This window comes from Podarcis erhardii (genome assembly GCF_964252035.2).
Source record: "Podarcis erhardii genome assembly, chromosome: 18".
Lineage (NCBI taxonomy): Eukaryota > Metazoa > Chordata > Lepidosauria > Squamata > Lacertidae > Podarcis > Podarcis erhardii.
In genome coordinates, this window is record NC_138516.1 from 1,358,483 (window position 1) to 1,380,637 (window position 22,155).

The 22,155-nt window shown below is 50.5% G+C and overlaps 1 protein-coding gene across 3 annotated transcripts; it reads left to right on the forward strand.

Moving 5' to 3' along the window:
* Positions 1–931: 931 nt before the first annotated feature.
* On the forward strand, positions 932–19,314 carry GATAD2A (GATA zinc finger domain containing 2A). 3 transcript variants are annotated; one of them, XM_081846274.1, is made up of 9 exons: positions 932–1,094; positions 2,578–2,709; positions 5,233–5,325; positions 6,467–6,595; positions 8,209–8,376; positions 11,718–12,003; positions 13,179–13,471; positions 16,127–16,313; positions 17,553–19,314. In XM_081846274.1, the coding sequence occupies exons 1-9, from the start codon at positions 1,041–1,043 to the stop codon at positions 17,684–17,686; spliced, it is 1,476 nt and encodes a 491-aa protein (XP_081702400.1). In that variant the 5' UTR covers positions 932–1,040; the 3' UTR covers positions 17,687–19,314. The 3 variants fall into 3 exon arrangements, with proteins under 3 accessions (XP_081702400.1, XP_081702398.1, XP_081702399.1); XM_081846272.1 differs by having other exon boundaries at positions 956–1,094; positions 8,188–8,376; XM_081846273.1 differs by having other exon boundaries at positions 956–1,094; positions 8,188–8,376; positions 16,127–16,244.
* The last annotated feature ends 2,841 nt before the right edge of the window (positions 19,315–22,155 follow it).

Sequence of the window (22,155 nt, forward strand, 5' to 3'; positions counted from 1 at the left end):
AGCTTGATCTAAGTATCTGGGCTGAACTTGAAGCTCTTAGTCTCAGGACCTTGAGGGACCTGGGTTCGAATCCCCACTCTGCCCTGCAACTTGGGCTAGTCACACCCACAGGCATGCCATGAGGAGTGCTTGTACGTGTGGCAAGAACCACACCCACCATCTCGATCTCCTTGAAGGAGATGTACATTTGGTAATAAATGAATAAAAATATTGGTGTCTCCCCTCCAAAGACCAGTCCGCATGTTTGGCCAGCCTTCCCAAACCTAGAGCCCCAGCCAACAGCCAGCCGTGATGGGCATAGTTATAGTGCAACAACATCTGGGGGGGGGGTCACAGGTGCCCCATCCCTGCTCTCAGAAGGAGCATTCTATACTGCAGTGGTTCTCCAAGTGGGCAGTGCCACTTCCTAGCAGGTATAAATGGCTGTTGAAAAGCCGGCATCCCTGGATCAAGTTCATCGATTTTGTCGAAACTAAATAGTTTCAGTTGGATGTTGAAGGAATGTGCACCCAGTTGTTGCTGAATTTGATTGTGTTGTTTGCTTCAGTGGGCTGTGCAAACCACTGTTCTGAACGATGCTTCTTCAGGGTAGGGGGCACTGGGGGTGAGTTTATGGGATCGGGGGGACAGTGCCCTGAAAAGTTTGGTTGCTGTGTACAAGAGGTGGAGGAATGCCTCTGTTTAAAAGAGCCATTCTCTCCTGAGAAAGAGGAATGCCGCTTCCTACTGCAGGACCGCAAAACCTTTGGCGCTCTGGATGCTACTGGACTCCATCTCCCAGCCGTCAGCATGACTAGTGGTCAGGGATGATGAAGCTCAGCAGCCTCTCTGAAGGACATACATTGGGGAAGGTGGGGTGTTAATTGAACAGCCAGCTGAAACTGTTTCACTGTGTTTTCTTAATTTACTGTTATTTATTCTCTTCTCTCTGCTTTTCTTTTTGTGTGTGGGGTGGCTCCTCCAGCGACGTCAAGCGAGAGAGGAGGGTCCCTTCGCCTGATGTAATAGTACTATCGGACAACGAACCATCGAGCCCAAGAATGAATGGATTGACGAAAATCCCGTTAAAGGAGACCAGCACAGAGGTGCTGATGGTAAGTCTTAGCCCTTGCCTTAACGTAGCTGTGTCTCCTCACTCGGTGCATTCAGGCCAGGCGGCTGTGAGCTTTCTATTTTCACTGCTTCCTCCTGTTCTGTCTTCTGCTGGAACTTTTCCTTGGGTGTGGCGCTGAAACAAGCCATCCCTTTTTGTACATCTCTTCTGCCTCTCATCCACGCACATTTTGCTGAAACTCTGATTCACCCAGTCACCGCTTGCCTTGACTTCTGCAGCCTCTGGGGCTTTACCCTCAGCCCACTCAGGCTGGGTGCCAAAATTTATACAGACGTACCTTGGAAGTCAGGACATGGGTGGCGCTGTGGGTTAAACCACAGAGCCTAGGACTTGCCGATCAGAAGGTCGGCGGTTTGAATCCCCGCAACGGGGTGAGCTCCTGTTGCTCGGTCCCCTCTCCTGCCCACCTAGCAGTTCAAAAGCACGTCAAAGTGCAAGTAGATAAATAGGTATCGCTCTGGCGGGAAGGTAAACGGCATTTCCGTGCGCTGCTCTGGTTCAGCAGAAGCGGCTTAGTCATGCTGGCCACATGACCTGGAAGCTGTACGCCAGCTCCCTCGACCAATAAAGCGAGATGAGTGCAGCAACCCAGAATCGGCCACGACTGGACCTAATGGTCAGGGGTCCCTTTACCTTTACCTTGGAAGTCAGACGGAATCCATCTGGAAGTCCGTTAGACTTCCAAGACGTGGTTTGCGATTGGCTGCGGCAAACTGCTCCAGACGTTTGGCTTCCAGAAATCATTAGAAAACCAGAAAAAACATTTCCTGTTTTTGATCATTCAGGAACCTAAACGTTCGAGTTTACAGGCGTTCGGCTTCTGAAGTTCCACTGTACACTGTTTTATTATTGAAAAATAATATCACTAAGAAAAATTAACAATAATAAGATATTTGAAAAGCTAAAATGCAGTAGACTGCAAGCAGATTAAAACTCACACCAGCTTTCTAAATATCTGACTAGGCTTGTCTAAACAAAAAATGTTTTTAGCCGGTGCTGAAAAGGGATCGGTGAAGGTGTCTGCTTCATCGCATAGAATGGTACAGTAGGAAGGGATCCCAAGTGTCACCTAGTCCAACCCCCTGCGATCTAGGAGCCTTTTGCCCAACGTGGGGCTTGAACCCATGACCCTGAGATTAAGAGTCACATGTCACATGTGACAGTTCCAATCTGCAGGTGCTGTCCCCAAACCACGCCTGCAGACAAGCAAAACAAAAGGTCGTCACTGGGCATCCATAATGACAGGTGATTGACAGGTGAGCAGCCCCACCCACCTGTCAAAGGCGCCCATAGAGCAAGGAGGGGAGGAGGGAGGTCTGGATCCACTCTGCCGGCTGGGGCCAGTCCTGCACCCCTACCTCCCCATGGCTGCCACCTCTCCTCCCTGTAGACCCCTCCCCAAAACGTCATCCCTTTTGGCAAACCCCCTAACTGGAGAATTAAGCCCCCTTTCCCTCTTGCAGAAGAGCAGCCCCGAGGAGCGGGAGCAGATGATCAAGCAGCTGAAGGAGGAGCTGCGGTTAGAGGAGGCGAAACTCGTCCTGCTGAAGAAACTGCGGCAGAGTCAGATACAGAAGGAGACGACGGCTCAGAAGGTGAGAACGCTTCGCTTGCTGCCGGCTACTCCGCGGTGGATTGCCAAGGGTGTCCCAAGAATTTCAGGAACCAAATAGTCACATTGACTTTTGAGCCGTCAGGTCCCACACTGGCAACTTAGCATTCTGTTTTGGGGACTGTAACCCTGGTTGAAGGAGCCATTTGGTGCCTAGCTCTTATTTATTTCTAAGACTGTAGGCCAGGTGTGAGCAGCCCATCGAGGGCTCCATTCCCTCTGAGAGACTCTCTTGGCCGCACGCTGCCACTGGGTGCAAAAGCCTTCTGGGTGAACTCACCTGGAATAAAGATTGCCCTGCTTCACCCTTGGATGCCCCTGGTTTAAAATATTCCCAATCCCTTGCAAGCTACTCAGAAGTAAGATCCACAGAGTGTGATAAACAGTACATTCAAAGACTTATCCCAGTTCCACACCCCCCCAACAACAGGCAAATAGAGATGTTGTTCTGGAAAGTGTCTTAAAGTAATTCTTTCAGTGGTGGGGTACAGGGATTAAGCCTGAGGATCACACTCCCTTCTGGGGAGGGCCCTGCATGGCCGTGGGGGGTGGGGCCGGGGGCAGAAGTGGGTGGAGCAACATTTCAGTAGGCCAGTTTCTAAACGCAGTGGCATGCCACCCCTCCCTCTGGAGCAAGCATGGGGACCTGTGGCGATTCAGGGTCCACCAGCCTCAAGCTCTCAGCATCCCTAAGAGCTGGCTGTGGGGGGGCTGCTTGAGAGTTGCCTCTGACCATATCTGGAGTGGGGGGCCCACAGGGTGACCCATCCCAGTCTTGGAGCTGTCAACGGCTGTTGAGAAGCCAAACAGAACTTCCCTGTTCAGCAGCAGTCTACCACTTTGCTCTCCGCTTTCAGGCATCCCAGCAAGACATGCAGTTGGTTGCTGGGTGTGCTCTATAGAAAATACTGTAGGGACTGAGAAGCCTCCTCCCCCTCTCCCCACCCCCATCCCTGGACTTGTTACCCTCGAGATGTTGGGCAACGGTTCCTAGTGGCCCCCAGCAGTCTGGGAAGATGGTATATGCCAGATGGGAAAGCCAGCTATGTTACTGCATTGTAATTTTAAATTTTATGTTGTAAACTTTTACGCTGTAGACTTTTATAGACTTGCATTGTGTGGTTTTACAGGGAAGCTTTTCTGCTGTTCGTTGTGAAGGCCTTTGGCTATATATATATATGTATATAGATAGATGTGGATATAGATATAGATAAAGATATAGATATAGATACATACATTAAAATTGATGGATTATTTGAATGCACTGCCATTTAGGGTATACAAATCTGAGCTAGACAGACTATGGTCTGATTCAATACAAGACAGTTTCTGTATCCCCAGGACACAGGAAGCGAGAGTGTTGGGTATGGGCAGGTGGGGAAGCCAACTACCGCAACACTCCCAAGGATTTTCAATTGTCTGTTCCCTAATTCAGTGTTTCCCAACCGGTGTTCCGCGGCACACTAGTGTGCCGCGAGACGTTGCCTGGTGTGCCGTGGGAGGGAGGCGGGCGAGTCGGGCGGCGAGAGGCGGGGCGGCGGCGGCGAGCACACGCGGGGCGGGGAGCGAGCTCCCTCCCACATCCCATCGCCCCGTGCTCCGCGCTGTTGTAGCGCAAGGCTTGCGGGCAGCAGCCTGCAGCGCGGAGCACGGGGCGCCCTCCAGAGGACGCCCCGTGCTCCACGCAGGTGTCCGCAAGCCTTGCGCACCCGGGGGATCTCCCCCCGGGAGCGCAAGGCTTGTGGGCGTCAGCTGGCAGCGCGGAGCACGGGGCGCCCTTCGGAGGACGCCCCGTGCTCCGCGCTGGTGTTGGCCAGCCTTGCGCACCCGGGGGATCTCCCCCCAGGAGCGCAAGACTTGCGGGCGGCAGCTGGCAGCGCGGAGCACGGGGCGCCCTTCGGAGGACGCCCCGTGCTCCGCGCTCGTGTTGGCAAGCCTTGCGCACCCGGGGGGCGCATGGGGCGCCCTGAAACAGAGGGTTCCCCATGCTGCGGACTGTAGCCTGCCGCCGGACGCGCGGGGCGCCCTGAAGCAGAGCGCCCCTCGCGCCAGGCAGACATGGGCCAGCCCCACAAGCTCGGGGGACAGCGGGGAGGTGCAGCACCGCCATCCCACTGTTCCCCGACCTGGTTTTTTGGGGGGGAAATAAAGGAAAAAAAATTTTCCTTTATTTCCCCCCTCAAAAAAGTAGGTGCGTCCTATGGGACGGAGCGTCCTATGGGACGAAAAATACGGTACTTACTATTTCATAATAAAGTAATTATAAAATACTTTCTTTGTGTTTATTTGATTCCTATTAAAGAGAGTTACTTTATATATAGTCAATATAGGCACAGAGTTAATTTTTTAAACATTTTCTAATGGTGGTGTGCCTCGAGATTTTTTTCATGAAACAAGTGTGCCTTTGCCCAAAAAAGGTTGGGAAACACTGCCCTAATTGATCTCTCTTTGATCTCTCTCCCCCGACCCCCTGCAACATGCCCCTTTTGGCTGTTGCTCCTTGTAGCCCACCGGCTCCTCAGGAAATGCCGTGGCGACTCCCCCACCGTTGGTGCGAGGGACGCAGAGCATCGCCTCCAGCAAGTCAGGCCTCCTCCAGGTTAGTAAACACAAGGGAGCCGTCCGCACACGGCAGAACTGGAAGCAAAGCTGTGTGTGCATTTTGGGTGGGGAGTGAGGAGGTTAAGGAGGGGAATGCAGTCTGTTGGCCCGAATGCTCTGCCAGAGCCCCCCCAGCAGATGAGACCTCTTGCCAGTTGGTTCAGACCAGCAAATATGCAGCCTTGCTTGAACCATAGGCAGGTCAGTTTCTGTGCTGGGGACTGGGGAGCAGATCTTGCTCACACTAACAGAACAGTGCAAGTTTGCAGGTCTGACAGATATCCAAAGCTGTTCAACAGCAAGGGAACCAAAATCTACACTGGTGCTCCCCAGATATATATTTTTTCCTGAATTACAAAGCTGCCACATTTCACTCCTTCCCTCTTCTTTTTAAGCAACCAGCGGTTAAGAATTCGACACCTTCTCTCTGCCTTGGGATTGACTGAGTCTCCTCAAATGTAGCCCAGTACAGAGAGTCTCCTGCAGAAGCTGAAGGAGGCTGAGGCCAGGGAAGCTGCTTATTCAGAAACACAACAGGAAGAAGCCTCTGCTGGGTAAAGGCACCCCAGAGGCTGACTCTTGGGACCTTAAGTCTCCCCCAGCCACTCACCCCCAGATGGGCAACAGGCAGCCTACTTGGAGGGTCTGGGGCAAGAAAGACATCACCCCCCACCCCAAGCGAATCTATTTATTTGCTGCATTTATATCCCCCCCTTTTCTCCATGGAACTCAAGGTGGCTTACATGATTCTCCCTCTCCTTGTTTAATTCCCTGACAACAACCCTGTGATTGTGCCTTGTCAGCGACCATGTGATGAGGGCCAGTGTGGTGTGGTTAGAGCAGGGTTTCCCAAACTTGGGTCTCCGGCTGTTTTTGGACTCCTGGTCCTGCTAGCTAGGGATGATGTAGCCCAACAACTGCTGGAGACTCAAGTTTGGGAAACCCTGGTCTTCCTCAGATCCTAGCCCGACTCTAACCACTACACCACACTGGCCCTAACGCTGTTCTTTAGTCCGTTTTGGGACTCACTGGAGAATATAGCAAAGATTCTGGCGACAAATGATGCATCGGTGGGTGGGGTGCTTACAGAACGGACTGACTCCTTCACCTCCCTTGTCTCCTCTTCTCGTGCCTTACAGAATTCCTCGCGTATTCCCGGGACTGTTATCCCTCCCCCGTTGATCCGCGGAGGGCAGCAGGCATCTTCGAAGCTGGGCTCTCAGCAGAACACGCAGATAGTCATGCCTCCTCTGGTGAGAGGAGCACAGGTGAGCTGCTTTTCTCCACCTTGTGCTTTCCGTTTCCTTTCCGCCCCCACAGCCTCAGCTTGAACGGCTCAGTTGGGGCTGCAGCTCAGGGCCAGAGCACGCACTCAGCAGGCCGAAGGTCCTGGGTTCCGTCTAGGGCAGCTTCTCCAAGCAGGGACCCCTGTCTGAAACCCTGGGGGAGCCACCATCCGTCAGGGTAGAGGAGAGCTTTCCAAACTTTGTGTCACAACACCTTAGTGTGTCGGTGTGTTGCACAAACACTCCCTGCACTCCTCCTGGTACCGCAAGAGGCATTAGTTTAACCTCCAGTTTGCTGGTGAAACTGAATGGCTGTGTCACAAAATGATGCATGTCTAAAAAGCGTGTCACCAACATGAAGGGTTTGGAAAGCTCTGGTGTAGAGAGTGTTGAGTCAGATGGAGCACAGTGCTGATCATGCCAGGGTTGCAGGTTCGATCCCTGTATGGAACAGCTTGCATATTCCTGAACTAGACTAGGTGGTCCTCAGCATCCTTTCCAACTCTGCAGGTCTCTGATTCTATAGTGGGCTCCTGCTTTAAATGGCGCTTCATTCAGACATTGGGGTGCATCAGCTGCTAGCCCTACTCAGAGGACACCCATTGAAATTCCTGCATTGCAGGGGGTTGGACTAGATGACCCTTGTGGGTCTCTTCCAGCTCTATGATTCTATGAAATCAAAGGACATGGATAACTCCATGCTCTTAAATCTTGGTGGAATTCAGTTGGGTGTTTCATTATGACTGGGAGTTTGACAGATGGGGAAAGGCTGAACTGTCAGCTTCCAGCCTTGTGGTGTGGCCCAATCGTCCCCTGGAGAACCAGTGGTGAGAGGGTCACTTCAGGGCCCAGGAGAGACCAGGCCGCAAATCCCACTCGGCCGTGAAGCTCCCTGGCAGGGAGGCAGACACTGCCTATCTGAACCTAACCAACCTATAGAATCATAGAATGGTAGAGTTGGAAGGGACCCGAGGGTCATCTAGTCCAACCCCCTGCAATGCAGGAATCTCTGCTTCAGCATCCATGGCAGAGGGCCACGCAACCTCTGCTTGGAAACCTCCCAGGAAGGAGAGTCCACAACCTCCATAGGGAGTCTGCTCCACTGTGGGAACAACTCTCACCGTCAGAAAGTTCCTCCTGAAATTTAGTTGGAATCTCCTTTCTTGTAACTTGAAGCCATGGGTTCGAGTCCTACCCCTCCAGAGCAGGAGAAAACAAGTTTGTTCCTTCTTCCATGGGACAGCCCTTCAGATATTTGAAGATGGCTCTCCTGTCTCCTCTCAGTCAACCTGGCAGGGTTGTTGTTTTGATTCAGTGAGGGCGTGAACCATGTATCCCACCTTGAGCTCCCTGAGGAAAAGCTGGGATATAAGTGGAGGATCAGTTTTTCTGCCATTTCTTGTCTTCAAAGGGAAAAAGAAGTTAATATTCTTGCTCTCTTATTCCCCCCTCCTTTCTGCATCTCCCCCATTGCGCCATCTTCCTCTCTGCCTTCTTCCCCCTTGGCTGTCATCCTCTGCTCCCCCTCTTCTAAAATTTCTCTTCCATCCCCCCTCGGATCCCATCTATATCAGCCCATCTCTGTGTCTCCCCAGCAAATCCACAACATCCGCCAGCACTCCAGCTCGGGGCCCCCTCCCCTGCTCCTGGCCCCACGGGCCTCCGTCCCCAGCGTGCAGATCCAGGGCCAGCGCATCATTCAGCAGGGCCTCATCCGTGTCGCCAACGTCCCCAACGCAAGCCTCCTGGTCAACATCCCACAGGTGAGGAGCTGCAAGAGCGGGGGGCGGGCAGGCGCCACCCAAGAGGCAGCAGCCAGGTGGTACTGGCTGGAGTCCCATTAATATGTTATATAACTCGTGTTTTAACACAGCTGCAGTGGTTGCCAGCTCACTTCCGTCTCCAGTTTTTTTTAAAAAATATATCTTTATTAATTTAAAATAAATACATTTATGAAAAACAGACGTACATACAAGTAAACAAACATACAATCAAACAAACAAACATGTAACAGAAAAATCAAACAAACCACCACACTATAAGATATAAGAAGATTAATATAATTATCATCATATATACTCCTGGTATTGAACACAAGTATAAAATTTGTAGAAAAGAAATTTAAAACTGACTTCCAATTTATCTCACAGTACTTTGTCTATCCATTACTTTATACCACACAGTTATATATTTCTTATATAATTTCTTTTTACCTCCCTACAAACTTACATTTATACAGTACAGGGATCAGTCTAATTCTGCCAAGATGTTTCCTTTTATTCCATAGTTTTCTAAATATTCTTTAAAGATTCTCCAATCGTTAAAGGCTTTTTGTTTTGGTTGGCCTCTTGCTCTTCCTGTCGCTTTCGCTAGCTGCGGATATCCTACCATTAGGATTTGCCAATCTTCCGTGTTGGGTTTTTCCAGTTTCTTGCTACTAAAATTCTGGCCGCCTTCCGTGTCCAGTTTGAAGTTGCACATGTTGGTGTTCAAAGCCCTGAACAACTCAGGCCCCCAAAGTCTGAAAGGCAGGCTCCTTCTCCGCAGACCCTCCTGGGTGCTGAGATCAGCAGAGTGGCGATTTCTCTGACTTCAGATGCTTTCGGAGTGGGGGTGGCACAGGGGGAGGGAGAGGGTCTTCTGTGCAGCAGATCCTAAGCCTTGAAACTCCCCCCAGAAATACGTCAGGCACCTTCGCTAAACAGATTTTGACAAATGGTGAAGACACGTCGGTGTTTATTTAAATTTGTATGCCGCCCTATACCCGCAGGTCTCAGGCCAGTTCATGAGACAAAACCACAATATAAACACAAAATGCATAATAAAAACAAAAACAGGAACCACACAATAATCCCCCTCCCCCCCCGATGCATTTTAAAGGGGCATTGGATGTCAGTCAGCTAAAGGCCTGATTAAAGGGAAATGTTTTTGCCTGGAGCCTAAAAGTGTATAATGAAGGCCCCAGGTGAACCTCCCTGGGGGGAGAGCATTCCACAGACAGGGAGCCACTGCAGAAAAGGCCCCATTATCGTGTTGCCACCCTCTGGACCCTCCTGAGGAGGAGGCACATGTAGGAGGTCTCAGAAGATGATCTCAGGGTCCAGGCAGGTTCATATGGAAAGAGGCGGTCCTTGAGGTATTGCGGTCCTGAGTCGTTTAAGGCTTTATAGGTCAAAACCAGCACTTTGAATTGGGCCTGGAAACTAATTGGTAGTGAGTGCAGTCAGACCAGGATAATAATAATAATAATAATAATAATAATAATAATAATAATAATAATAAATTATTTATACCCCACCCATCTGGCTGGGTTTCCACAACCACTCTGGGCGGCTCACCACAGAATTAAGGATTATGACAATAAAAAAGCAATAAAACATCAGACATTAAAAACTTCCCTAAACACGGCTGCCTTCAGATATCTTCTAAAAGTCAGATAGTTGTTTATCTCCTTGAAATCTGATGAGAGGGCATTCCACAGGATGGGCACCACCACTGAGAAGGCCCTTTGCCTGGTTCCCTGTAACCTCACTTCTGGCAGGGAGGTGGACCTCAGTGCCCGGGCTGAACGATGGGGGTGGAGACGCTCCTTCAATATGCTCAGACCGTCTTGCCCTGATGAGAAAACTGGCTACTGAATTCCGAGGGGTATATTTTCAGAACCTGCCTTATTTTTGTGACCGCAAAGCCTGTTTTAAAGTCTTAAGCCAGGTCTTTGACCATTAAACAATCTATGGCCTTTTAAAAGTTGGGGGGGAGGTCTGTTATTACGGGTTTTTTCTGTGATTTTTTAATTCTACTATGCTATATAACGTTGTACACCACCATAGGATCTTTGGATAAAGTGCAGTATATAAACGGAATAAATAGAAAATATAAAAAGTGTTTTTGATCTTGTAACCTGCCGTAGGACCTTAGGGTGAATGGTAGGCAATAAACTAGGGTGGTGATTATGATAATTAATATATCATTATTTCGTAGAATTTATACTCAGCTAGCCCCGGGAAGAGAGGAGAAGCTGCGTGCCTTCCCCTCTGTTCCCGGACCTGTCCTGAAGGCTTGCAGCGGGAGGAGGGCTTTCCTCCCCACCGCCAACATTCAGAATGCTGTTCTGAATGTTGGCGGTGGGGAGGAAAAACCCTCCTCCCACCGCAAGCCCCGGGAACAGAGGAGAAGCTGCGCGCCTTCCCCTCTGTTCCCGGACCTGTCCTGAAGGCTTGCAGCGGGAGGAGGGCTTTCCTCCCCACCGCCAACATTCAGAATGCTGTTCTGAATGTTGGCGGTGGGGAGGAAAAACCCTCCTCCCACCGCAAGCCCCGGGAACAGAGGAGAAGCTGCGCGCCTTCCCCTCTGTTCCCGGACCTGTCCTGAAGGCTTGCGGTGGGAGGTCCGGGAACAGAGGAGAAGGCGCACAGCTTCTCCTCTCTTCCCGGGGCTTGCGGTGGGAGGAGGGTTTTTCCTCCCCACCGCCAACATTCAGAACAGCATTCTGAATGTTGGCGGTGGGGAGGAAAGCCCTCCTCCCCCGCCAGCCTTCAGAAGAGTTCCCCGCAGGGCTCTCCAGGCTGCGAATGTCTGCCCCGCGCCCCTGAAGCAGAGCGCCCCTCGCGCCAGGCAGCAGGCTGCTATCCACAGCCTAGGCAGCCCTGCAGGAACTCTTCTGAAGGCTGGCGGCGGGAGAAGGGCTTTTCTTCCCACCGCCAGCCTTCAGAAGGGGAAGAAAAGTCCTTCTCCTCCCCCCCCCACCAGCCTTCAGAAGTGCTGGTCTGAAGGCGGTCTCCCTAGGAACGCATTAATTGATTTTCAATGCCTTCCTATGGGAAACCGTGCTTCGCAAGACGAAAAACTCGCAAGACGAAAAAACTTGCAGAACGAATTAATTTCGTCTTGCGAGGCACCACTGTACTGGTAGCAACTGTCAAAACTTTTAAAAACAAGCAAGCAAGCAAGCAATGAGCTGTTATTTCAGTGTGACGGCACCAGGGCAGCGCAGTCTGCATGAATCATAAGAGTCCCAGAATCATAGGGGTTGGAAAGGGACCCGAGGGCCATGCAGGAATCTCAGCTCAACACCACCCCTTTTCTTTCCTTCCCGCTCCCTCAGGCCTCGCCAACTTCGCTCAAAGGTGCGGCCGTGACGGCGGCCCAGGTGAACGCTGCAGCCACTGCCACCAGTGTAGCCTCCATCGTCAACTCCAATGACTCCCCTGCCAGCCGCCAAGCGGCCGCCAAGCTGGCACTGCGGAAGCAGCTGGAGAAGACGCTGCTGGAGATCCCTCCGCCCAAGCCGCCGGCCCCCGAGATGAACTTCCTGCCCAGCGCGGCCAACAACGAGTTCATCTACCTGGTGGGCTTGGAGGAGGTGGTGCAGAACCTCCTAGAAGCTCAAGGTAAGAAGAGGGAAGTGCACACACATTCTCTCCTCCGTAAAAAATACTCCAAAGTCCTCCTTAAACCGGAATCCAAGGCTACCTTCACAGCATACGTTTAAAGCAGGGTGATATCCCTTTAAGCAGCTGTGGTGTCCCCCAAAGGATTCTGGGAGCTGTAGTTTGATAAGGGCGCTGAGAGTTGTTGGGAGGACCCCGCCCCCATTCCCCTCCCAGAATTCCCTGCGGAGATGGAAGGGTTGCTAATCCACTTCATTTATTTAGTAAGAATAAGGGTAGGACCTGAACCAATGGATTCAGGTGACTAGAAATGCAGGCAGAACAGCCTGAGCCCAAAGAAACCCAGACATTTCCTTTAAAATGTAAAACAGGCCCATCTGACATGTTGGGCCTCCAAAAAGAGGACGTGTCTGTCTGGGTTTTCCTGGACAAATGACAATAAAGGAGAGTCCAACTGAACATTAGGAAGAACTTTCTGAGAGCAAGAGCTGTTCAACAGTGGAACAGTCTTTCTCAGAAGGTAGCGGGCTCTCCTTCCTTGAGGCTGTCAAGCAGAGGTTTCTGTCACCTAGGCACCAAATGTCTCCTTGAACCAAGGTTGCAGTTGCCAGAAAGGAATGTCCAGTTACCACTGGGGGGCAAGACGGCTCTAAAGTCTTCTTTTTCAAATGTTGGACTGACCATGATTGATTCTTAGTTAAACGTCTGGCTAGGGCAGATGACAACCTTGAGCCTGGTTAAGAACTTTGAGAACTTAAAGAAGAAAAGACACTTGATCCAGGGGCTGCCCGCATATTTATTGGCCCATTCCATCCTGACTGCTCCTGCGCAATGAAAGCATTATGGTTCCCGAAATGCATTCTGATTGTGCAAATAAAGTTTAACAGATAGACTTCTGCAGGATGTGGTATCAGTGTGCGAAAACCGTCCAGGTCCAAGGATCCCCAGGCATGCACTTCCAGATGTTGGAGAGTCAGGTGCCATCTTAGTGCCTGGGCATCGCAAGCTGGCGAATTTCCAACAGGGCTTGAGTGATCTTTCCAGCTCTGCAATTCTGCGACCTGCATGCATTCCACAACTTTGGGCAATTGATGGGTTGGGGGTGGGGAAAGGCTGTCCTGTTTCGTTTTTTCTTCTTCTGGGCTGACTTACTCCGTTTCTCCCTCCCCCTGCAGGCAAGGTTTCTGCTGCCCCTTCCTCTCAGGACCCCTACACATGCGTCCAGTGCAAGACGGACTTCACCTGCCGGTGGCGGGAGGAGAAGAGCGGCTCCATCATGTGCGAGACATGCATGTCCTCAAACCAGAAGAAGGCGCTGAAAGCCGAGCACACCAGCCGGCTGAAGGCCGCCTTCGTCAAGGCCCTCCAGCAGGAGCAGGAGATCGAGCAGCGGATACTGCAGCAGGCGGCCTCCCCCGTCCAGACCAAACCCGAGCCGATCGCACAGCAGCATCACTCGCTCAAGCAGGTGGGGGGACACGGCACTTTCTCTTGCTTTTAGTTCATAAGAACCCTAGCATTGGAAGGGGCCCTGAGGGTCATCTAGCCCAACCCCCTGCAATGCGGGAACAGGCAGCTGTTCCTTACAGGAACTGAACCTGCAACCTTGGCGTTGTCAGCAGCATGCTGTATCCAACTTAGCTTTCCATTTAGTTTGGTCTGCAGGCCCAAGGGGAGAGCCATTTCCCCAACTGTGCCAGGTGACAGTGGTATAAATATACAAGATCATTGGCCGACCTCACCGGGTTGTTGTGGAGGGTGAGGCCTGGAGGAGGAGAGCCGTGTACTTGGAGCTGTCCTTGGAGGAAAAGCTGGGATATATCGCTCCGTGGTCGGGCTGGGCAATAGATTGGTAAAGGTAAAGGGGCCCCTGACCATTAGGTCCAGTCGTGGCCGACTCTGGGGCTGCTGCGCTCGTCCCGCTTTACTGGCTGAGGGAGCCGGCGTACAGCTTCCGGGTCATGTGGCCAGCAGGACTAAGCCTCTTCTGGCGAACCAGAGCAGCGCACAGAAACGCCGTTTACCTTCCCGCCGGAAGTATTTATCTACTTGCACTTTGACGTGCTTTTGAACTGCTAGGTTGGCAGGAGCAGGGACCGAGCAAGGAGAGCTCACCCCATTGCGGGGATTCAAACTGCTGACCTTCTGATCAGCAAACCCTAGGCTCTGTGGTTTAACCCACAGCGCCACCCGCGTCCATTTTGGCAGATCCCTTTTGGTATATTGGTAGATCGTCCAAAACTGGTTTGAAGTCCATATGATAGTGGTTTCATAATTTGTGACTTGGCAATATATCACAAATCATGGGGTGTGTGCGCTATGCCAAAATCACAATGTGGGAAAAACCATGAAGCCAGCCAATGCCGCTACCTAGCTCCACAATATTTCAGACATTGTGATGTATCGTATATGATTAGCTGGTAATATATCACGATGTTGCAAACCAGATATTGCCCAGCCCTACTCAGTGGTAGAACCACCTGCCTTGCAAGCAAAAGATCGCAGGTTCAATCTTTGGCGCTTCCAAACAGGGTTGAGAAGGACTTTATGCCTGAAACCCAGGAGTGCTGCTACCAGTCAGTACAGTAACCTCTAGTTACGAACTTAATTTGTTCTGGAGGTCCGTTCTTAACCTGAAACCTGAAACTAGAGGTGTGCTTTCACTAATGGGGCCTCTTGCTGCTGCTGCACCGACGGCACATGATTTCCGTTCTCATCCTGGGGCAAAGTTCTCAACTCGAGATACCACTGTACAGACAGTACTGAGCTTGATGGAGCAGTGGTCTGACTCCTACCGAGTAGCTTCCTATGTTCCAAATGTAATAAAATAAATAATAATAAAATAATTTTATACAATTTGCAATCAGATGAACAGGGGTGGGTCCAAAAATAGGGAGGGGTGGGTGGGTGTAACGACTGGCTGGCTAAACCAGGTGAGGGGAGTCAATGGATCTCAAACCCACAGTGAGTTAGGGGTTTCTCCTGCAAACGAAGATCGGCTCCAGAGGATGGAGCAGACAAGACCAAGAGGGGGGTCCAGTGGTCAAGAAGGCGATTTCTGCGCATGCTGTGGAGGGAAGTGAGGGGCAGGTGGGGTTTGTCCACCTGGGAAGGGAGCCCATTAAATAGAAGGAAGATCCTAAACCTTTGCTGCCTCGCGGGGTATCTTTGGGAGAAGAAAAGGCTCGGGAGTAAACCCTACACAATTCCGGAGTAGAGTCCCTAAAACAGTTGGATGGCGTCTTGTCTGCCTCCTTCTGGCAACACCTGCAGCCCAGCTGGTGTCCAACATCTTGCTCTGATTTCCTTTGGACCCCATCGGAGAGGTCAAGAGGGGGGTCTTGTCGTCTGGGCAGCCCAGGACTTTCAGATACACTGCCCAGGCTTGCACCCCAGGGAGCTGCTGCTCACCACTGGTTTGGTTTCACCGCCGAAGATGCCCGTCATTGTCTCTCATGACAATGCCAGCTACAATATAATCCACACGCGCATACCTCTCTTGGGTGCCAAGGACCAGGGGAAAGAGCTGTGTCTTCCAGCATGCGGTGGAAGTGCTAAGTGCACCTCTGTAAAATGGACCGGCCGCTTGGTTTGGTGTCAGGCAGCTTCCTCTGTGCCTGTTTAAAACAATGAGGGCTGGGATCTTAGCTTTGATTTTAAGGGGCCGACCATGACTCCGCGCTTGTAGGACTTGGGTAGGCTGAGTGTTGCCTGGAGCACCACCACTCAGGGCTGGACCACCTGTTACGCATGCAGAAGGTCCCAGGTCTGATCCACAGTAGGGTGGAGGGACACCTGAGTCTGACACCCTGGAGAGATGCTGCCGGCCCGTGCAGGAAATACTCCACTAGCCAGCCGCCTGCATCTCCAGTATGAGGCCAACTTCCATCATCCTTACGGATCTAGAACAGTGTTTCCCAAACTTCAGTCTCTGGCTGGTTTTGGACTACAATTCCCATCATCCCTGAGCACTAGGGTGATGGGGGTTGTAGTCCAAAAACAGCCAGAGACCCAAGTTTGGGAAACGCCGAATGTTTCCCAGAGTTCTCACTTGGGAACAGAGCGGGACTTTTGCTCAGGCCTCTCTCACCTTCCTCCTCTTTCCCCGTTTTCCCTCACCCAGGCCTCCAGCCAGCTTCCCCGCAGCGCCAGCACCCCCCGCGGAGTGTTGCATGCATTTAGCCCGTCGCCCAAGTTGCAGAACGCCGCCTCCAGTGTGGCCGTGCTTGGCGGCAGGCAAGGTAAGCGTGCTCAGAGACCCGTCGGCAAAGGAAGTGCTTGCACTTGGAAGAAGACTCTCGTCAACGCAGGTAGACCACTCGCTCTCGAGAACACTCTTAAAAACAAATATTTGCCGTCGCTGGCTGAGCTCCCTTGCCCAGCCAGCAAACGGAGCAAGGCTGGCTCTTTTCTCTTCTCTTTTCTTCTCCTGGGTGAAAAGGGTGCTTCTCTATTCCTTTAATTAGAATTATTAGTTCTTCCTCTCGCTCCTCTTTGGTGCCTTTTGCAAAGTATTCTGGGACTCCAAACCGCCTTGCAGAATTTCCCTCCTGGGACGCTTTCTCTCTCTTCCGGTGGCTTCTCAGGGCCCTGCTTTTAAAACTTTGATTTATGATTGTTTGTGTTTTTTGTAGAGTTGGGAGGGGGCCCAAAGGGTCATGCAGCCCAAACCCCTGCAGTGCAGGAATGCAATTTTTAATTGATTGGTTCACATTTGCATATGGATGAAAAGAATCTCATTGTCTTTTGGGAGGCTTGTGGTGGGGGGAGAGGCAAAGGGATAATACGACAATTCATCATTATTATTTATTTATTTATTTATATTTATTTATACCCCGCCCATCTGGCTGGGTTTCCCCAGCCACTCTAGGCAGCTTCCAACAAAATATTAAAATACAGTAATGCATCAAACATTAAAAACTTCCCTAAACAGGGCTGCCTTCAGATGTTTTTTAAAAGTCTGGTAGTTGTTTATCTCTTTGACATCTGATGGGAGGGCGTTCTACATGGCGGGTGCCACCACCAAGAAGGCCCTCTGCCTGGTTCCCTGCAAGCTCGCTTCTCGCAGTGAGGGAACCGCCAGAAGGCCCTCGCAGCTGGACCTCAGTTTCCGGGCAGAAAGATGGGGGTGGAGACGCTCCTTCATGTTAGTGGTTTCTTTAAAAACCAAAGACTCAAAAGGTTTGGGCTTTTTCACATTGCCAGCATAAATGAACATATGATTCAGTAACTGATCTTTTTGATACCTTGCATTCCCCCCCCTTGTTTTTTTATAGAATAGTGGAATTGTAGAGCTGAAAAGGGTCATCTTGTCCAACCCCTGCAATGCAGGAATCTTTCTCAAGGGGGGGGGGCCCAAATCTCCGACCGTGAGGTTAAGAGTCTCGTGCTCTACCTCCCAAACCATCTGCACGCTCCGGCAGAGTTTGCCATTAGCGGGAACGATTGTCAGTTACCATGTACCCTGTATGTGCAGACGTGTGCTGTGCCACACACACACACCCTGACCCCCTCTTGCCTTTCTTTCTTTCTTTCTTCCCTCCCTCCAGGTGGGACGCTGAACTTTGTCAACCCCAGTCTCGCTGTGCATAAAACTGCCGCCTCGGCTGTGGACCGCCAGCGTGAGTACCTCCTAGACATGATCCCCCCGCGATCCATCTCTCAGTCTGCCACGTGGAAATAACGCAGAAACCTCCGCCTAGAGTGGAAGACTTCTCCCTTTTTCTTCTTGTTTTTCCCCCCCCGTTTCCCCACCCTCCCCAACCCAACCTTTGATTCCGCCGCCTGCCCAGCATCCCACCACCCGGTGGGGAAAACGACAACAACAACAACAGCAATCCTGCTTTCAAGCCTCGCCCGGATCACGCCTGCAAAGGTCGCAGGAGGGAAAAGCTTGCTCCCACCAGCGCCGCTCTCAGCAAGGAATGGCGGCAGAGGGGGGCAACGACACTTCCCTGCAGGGTGGAACGGACACTCGGGGAGGTTGCAACGGACATTAGGCAACCAGACTTTCGCATTTTCATTATTATCATTTTTGTTCTGCTGTCTTCGAGAGGAGAGTCGCCCTTTTATCATTCTTTCCTGCTGGCCACACACACCCTGAAACTTATTTTGTCTCTCTTATTAGCATTTTTTTTGGGGGGGGGAGTTACATGTCATTCTTCCCCCCCCAGCCAGCAGTAGTACAGAACGAGGAATAATTGTGCAAGAAACTTGCTCTCTCTCTCTCTCTCTCTGTCTTTCTCGCCTGCTTTCATCCCATCCTCCCCTTTAAAGAAAAAAAAAGCCGCTTTTTTTTTTAGTTCCTTTTTAGATTTTATCATTGTCGTTATTATTATTATTATTATTATTATTTCCGTTTCTGAGCGATCGTACAACGGTCGTTAGCGATCAAGGATGTACTATTTCCCGCTCACGGAAAGTGGAACTGGGACCCAGCGCTTGTGGAGAGAGAAATCCGCAAAGGGGACGGACTGGCTCCAGCCCTGCCTTTTTCGTTTTTGCTCCCCCCCCCCTTGCAATTCCCGTGTGGCAACGTGATAAACGGAGGGGGCAGCGAGGGGGTTGTTGCGGTGGAGGGGGCATGAGTGGCTTCTTAGGGTTGTTGGTTTTATTTTTTAATTAAAGACAAACCCGCTGATAACTTATGTTGTGAACAAATGCAAAACGGACTCTCCGCCCCCCCCCCCGAAGATGTGGAGCGACAGGACTCAGCGGGGAGGGGGGGTTGCGTCAAGGGGGGGTCGGAGGCGCACCTGTCTTGTCTTTCTTTGAAATAAACAGGATCCTGTCTCAGATAGATGTTTTGCCCCGGACATTTGATAGCCCGAAAACTTTACCGGACAGTTTAAAAGGAGTTCCCTTCATCTGGAGAGAATGAACTGTGGGGAGGGGGGCTGAGCCTCTCTTCCCCCTTCCCCACCTCAAACATCCCAACAGGGATCAAGGAAGAAGAGATGTATAATTTTTTTAAATTTTTATTTTAAAATCTCTACTGGGTCCCTCCCACCCCCTCTCCTCCTTCCGCTGCGCGCTTTCTGTGGCCGGGGGGGGGGTTGTACTTTGGTTCTCCAGAAGCCATATGCAGTTTTAGGCAACCTGGAGTAAAGAAAAGGTCCAGTGGATTTTGGAAAAGGAAATTTTGTGGGGAGGCTGGTTTTTTTTTAAGAAAAGGGGGTGGGAGAGAAAATTGATTCAGCTGTGCCACGAGATAGAGCCTCCCTCAGCCGCTGTTTGCTACCAGATTATTTTGGGGGGTGCAAAACGGCCTTCGTACTCTTTGAAGAGTTTTCCGCAGGGCTGGTCACTGTCCTCAAAGCACCAACCCCCAGACCCTGCTCACAGTGCCCCAGACTTCATTCTCCTCCTCCCAACAAGCAAATTCTCTCCCCCTGCCCCCCAAATGTTTAATTTCTAGTAGCACCTTGGGTAACCTTTATTTTTGCTTTAAATTGCGTTCCCCACCCCTAACCCCACACAAAAAAAACCCAGAATACTCCAAGCTTTAAAATCAAAGGAGCACCTACAGTTTGTTCCCTCTTTGTGTTTTTAAGGTTGTTTTAAAAAAAGCTTTTATTTTCTAGAGGTGAAATTACAGCCCCCAGTTTTTAAAATGACTTATTCCTAACAACATGTTGGTACTAGAACTAGTGCTGATAGGAGAGGGGTTTGTTGCAAAATAAAAAATAAAAATTATATAAATATATAAATATATATATCTATATATAAAGAGGAAGGGGGTGGGGAAGGGTTAATGCAGTTGAACCTCTCTCTTTTTTTCAGGCGGGTGGGGCAGTGGGGAGCCAGTCTGGTATTTTGTTAGCAGCAAGTTAGATACTTAATTTAAAATAAATTTTTAAAAATACAAAAAAAAAAATTACAAAACAACCATTGCTGTACAGGGGTGGGGGGGAGTGAGGAGGGGGGGTCCCCTCTTCAGATTATGACTGTTGCATTGTAATAAAAAGCTCCTTATAATTCCTCTTTCTTTCTTTCTTCTTCCCCTTCCCACAAGTGTGGATATTTGGGTTTTAACTAGTCTACGTGGACCTGTCTATATGTTATAATATCCCACCTCTCCCCCCGCCCCATGGAGTTCAAGGGAGGGAGTCCTCCCCACCTTCACCTTCGTAAGACCCCTGCGAGGTCGGCCAGGGCTGAGGGTGATCGCTTCTGATGCAAGGTCACCCCAGCAAGCTTGGTGGCTGAACGGGAGCATTCGAACCCTGGTCTCTCTCGGGTCCTAGCTCAACACCCAACAGACACACACACACACACGATATCTGGCACTGCTGTCTAAAGGGTCCAGTGGTGTCACACATGGAACAGACCACTTGAAACCATTAGCTTGTATCCGACCTCGGCTGTCCTCCATCCCTGACATCTCTACATAGAGCTGCAAAGGATTCCGTGCCAAAAATCCCAGAGAGCCACTGAGGAGGTGCTTGTTTTTATTCAGTATAAGGCAGCACCTTCTGTCCTGGGCCTTTTCTTTACAGAAAATCTGTGTTGCCCAGGTAGCCAAGAACTGGACCCAGCGTTGGGAATTAGCCAGCATTCTGCAGAGCCGTCCAGATATCTCTGAACTCCCCATTCCCAAGTCTGGATCAAACATTCTTTGGCATGCTCTGATCGCCATGCCTTCCTCCTCAGCCACAGCAAAATCACTAGCACAATTTATTGGGGGGTGTTTGCAAACATGAAGAATGACACAGGGTGGGGGGGTGACATAACTAGAAGGCACTTGGTGAAAATTGGGGGGGGGTTAAACTCGTTGCATACTGGAGAAATGTCATCAGAGACTGGCATTGCTCATGCCCTATCAATTTGCTCTTAAGGACTAGAACAGTGGTTCCCAGACTCGAGGGGGGGGCACCTCCTCGGATCTAATAGTACTAATAATAATAAATTTCTCATACCCCGCCCCAGCTTCCAACAAAATACAGCATCAAATATTAAAAGTTTCCCCGCCTTCAGATGTCTTCTAAAAGTCAGAAATGCTTGCTTATTTCCTTGACATCAGACAGGATGGCGTTTCACAGGGTGGGTGCCACCACCAAGAAGGCCCTCTGCCTGGTTCCCTGTAACCTCACTTCTCACAGGGAGGGAACCGCCAGAAGACCCTCGGAGCTGGACCTCCGTGTCTGGGCTGAATGATGGGTGTGGAAACGCTCCTTCAGGGATACTGGGCCTAAAAGACAGGATTGCCCAGCAGGGTCGGTTGATTTCCATCCAGCCAATTAACCTATTTTTCAACTGCAGATCGTCCCACTCCGAGCAGACCCATAGAAATTAAAAGAGCATGGCTTATTTTTGCCTATTCATTTCGGTGGGTTTATTAGTCTGGAACCTTACTAGTTTCCGTTCAACTCAGCAGAGTTGGAAGGGGGCTCTGAGGGTCATCCAGCCCAACCCTCTGCAATGTAGGGACCGCAGCTCAAGAATCCTTGGCATATGGCAAGCCAACCTCTGTTTAGGAAACCTCCAAGGAGAGGGAGTGTATTTCTGAACATGCACAGAGTGCATTAAAAATCTTAAGAACCGGCAATAAGTAAGAACATCCTTAAACTGTTTATTCCTGCGCTACAGGGCGTTGGATTAGAGGGCTTCTCCCAACTCTAACAGGACTTCTAACTAAGCAGGGCAAGTTTTAGAAGTTATTTAAAAATTGTTGTTTAGTCATGTCCGACTCTCCGTGACCCCCTGGACCAGAGCACGCCAGGCACTCCTGTCTTCCACTGCCTCCCGCAGTTGGGTGAAACTCATGCTGGTAGCCTCGAGAACACTATTAATTGGGAGCAAATGAACACACATGCACCCAAAAAAAAGCATCCAGTACCTTAGCCCAGTTTCATTTCATCTGCCCTTTGTCCCTCTCTGATAACATCGGAAATTTTGATGATCTGACTGGCTGCTTCCAATTTCTGTCTCCACATTAGCCGTTTTGAGGAGTCATTTAAACCCTGTGAGGTTTAAGGTTTTTATTAATTATTACTATTTAGGCTATTTATTAATCATTACTATTATTTACATTTATATATTGCCCTTATTTTCCAAGGAGCTCAAGGTCGTGTGTTTGGTTCTACTCCTACCCAGTTCATCCTCACAACAATCCTGTGAGGTAGGCTTAGGTGGGGAGAGGCAAAGCCCCAC

Coding starts and splice junctions, on each gene's coding strand:
- GATAD2A (XM_081846272.1), top strand. CDS start 1,041: ATGAATGGATTGACGAAAATCCCGTTAAAGGAGACCAGCACAGAGGTG. Junction 6,596..8,187: donor CTCTGGTGAGAGGAGCACAG/GTGAGCTGCTTT, acceptor CATCTATATCAG/CCCATCTCTGTGTCTCCCCA. Junction 8,377..11,717: donor TCCTGGTCAACATCCCACAG/GTGAGGAGCTGC, acceptor CCGCTCCCTCAG/GCCTCGCCAACTTCGCTCAA.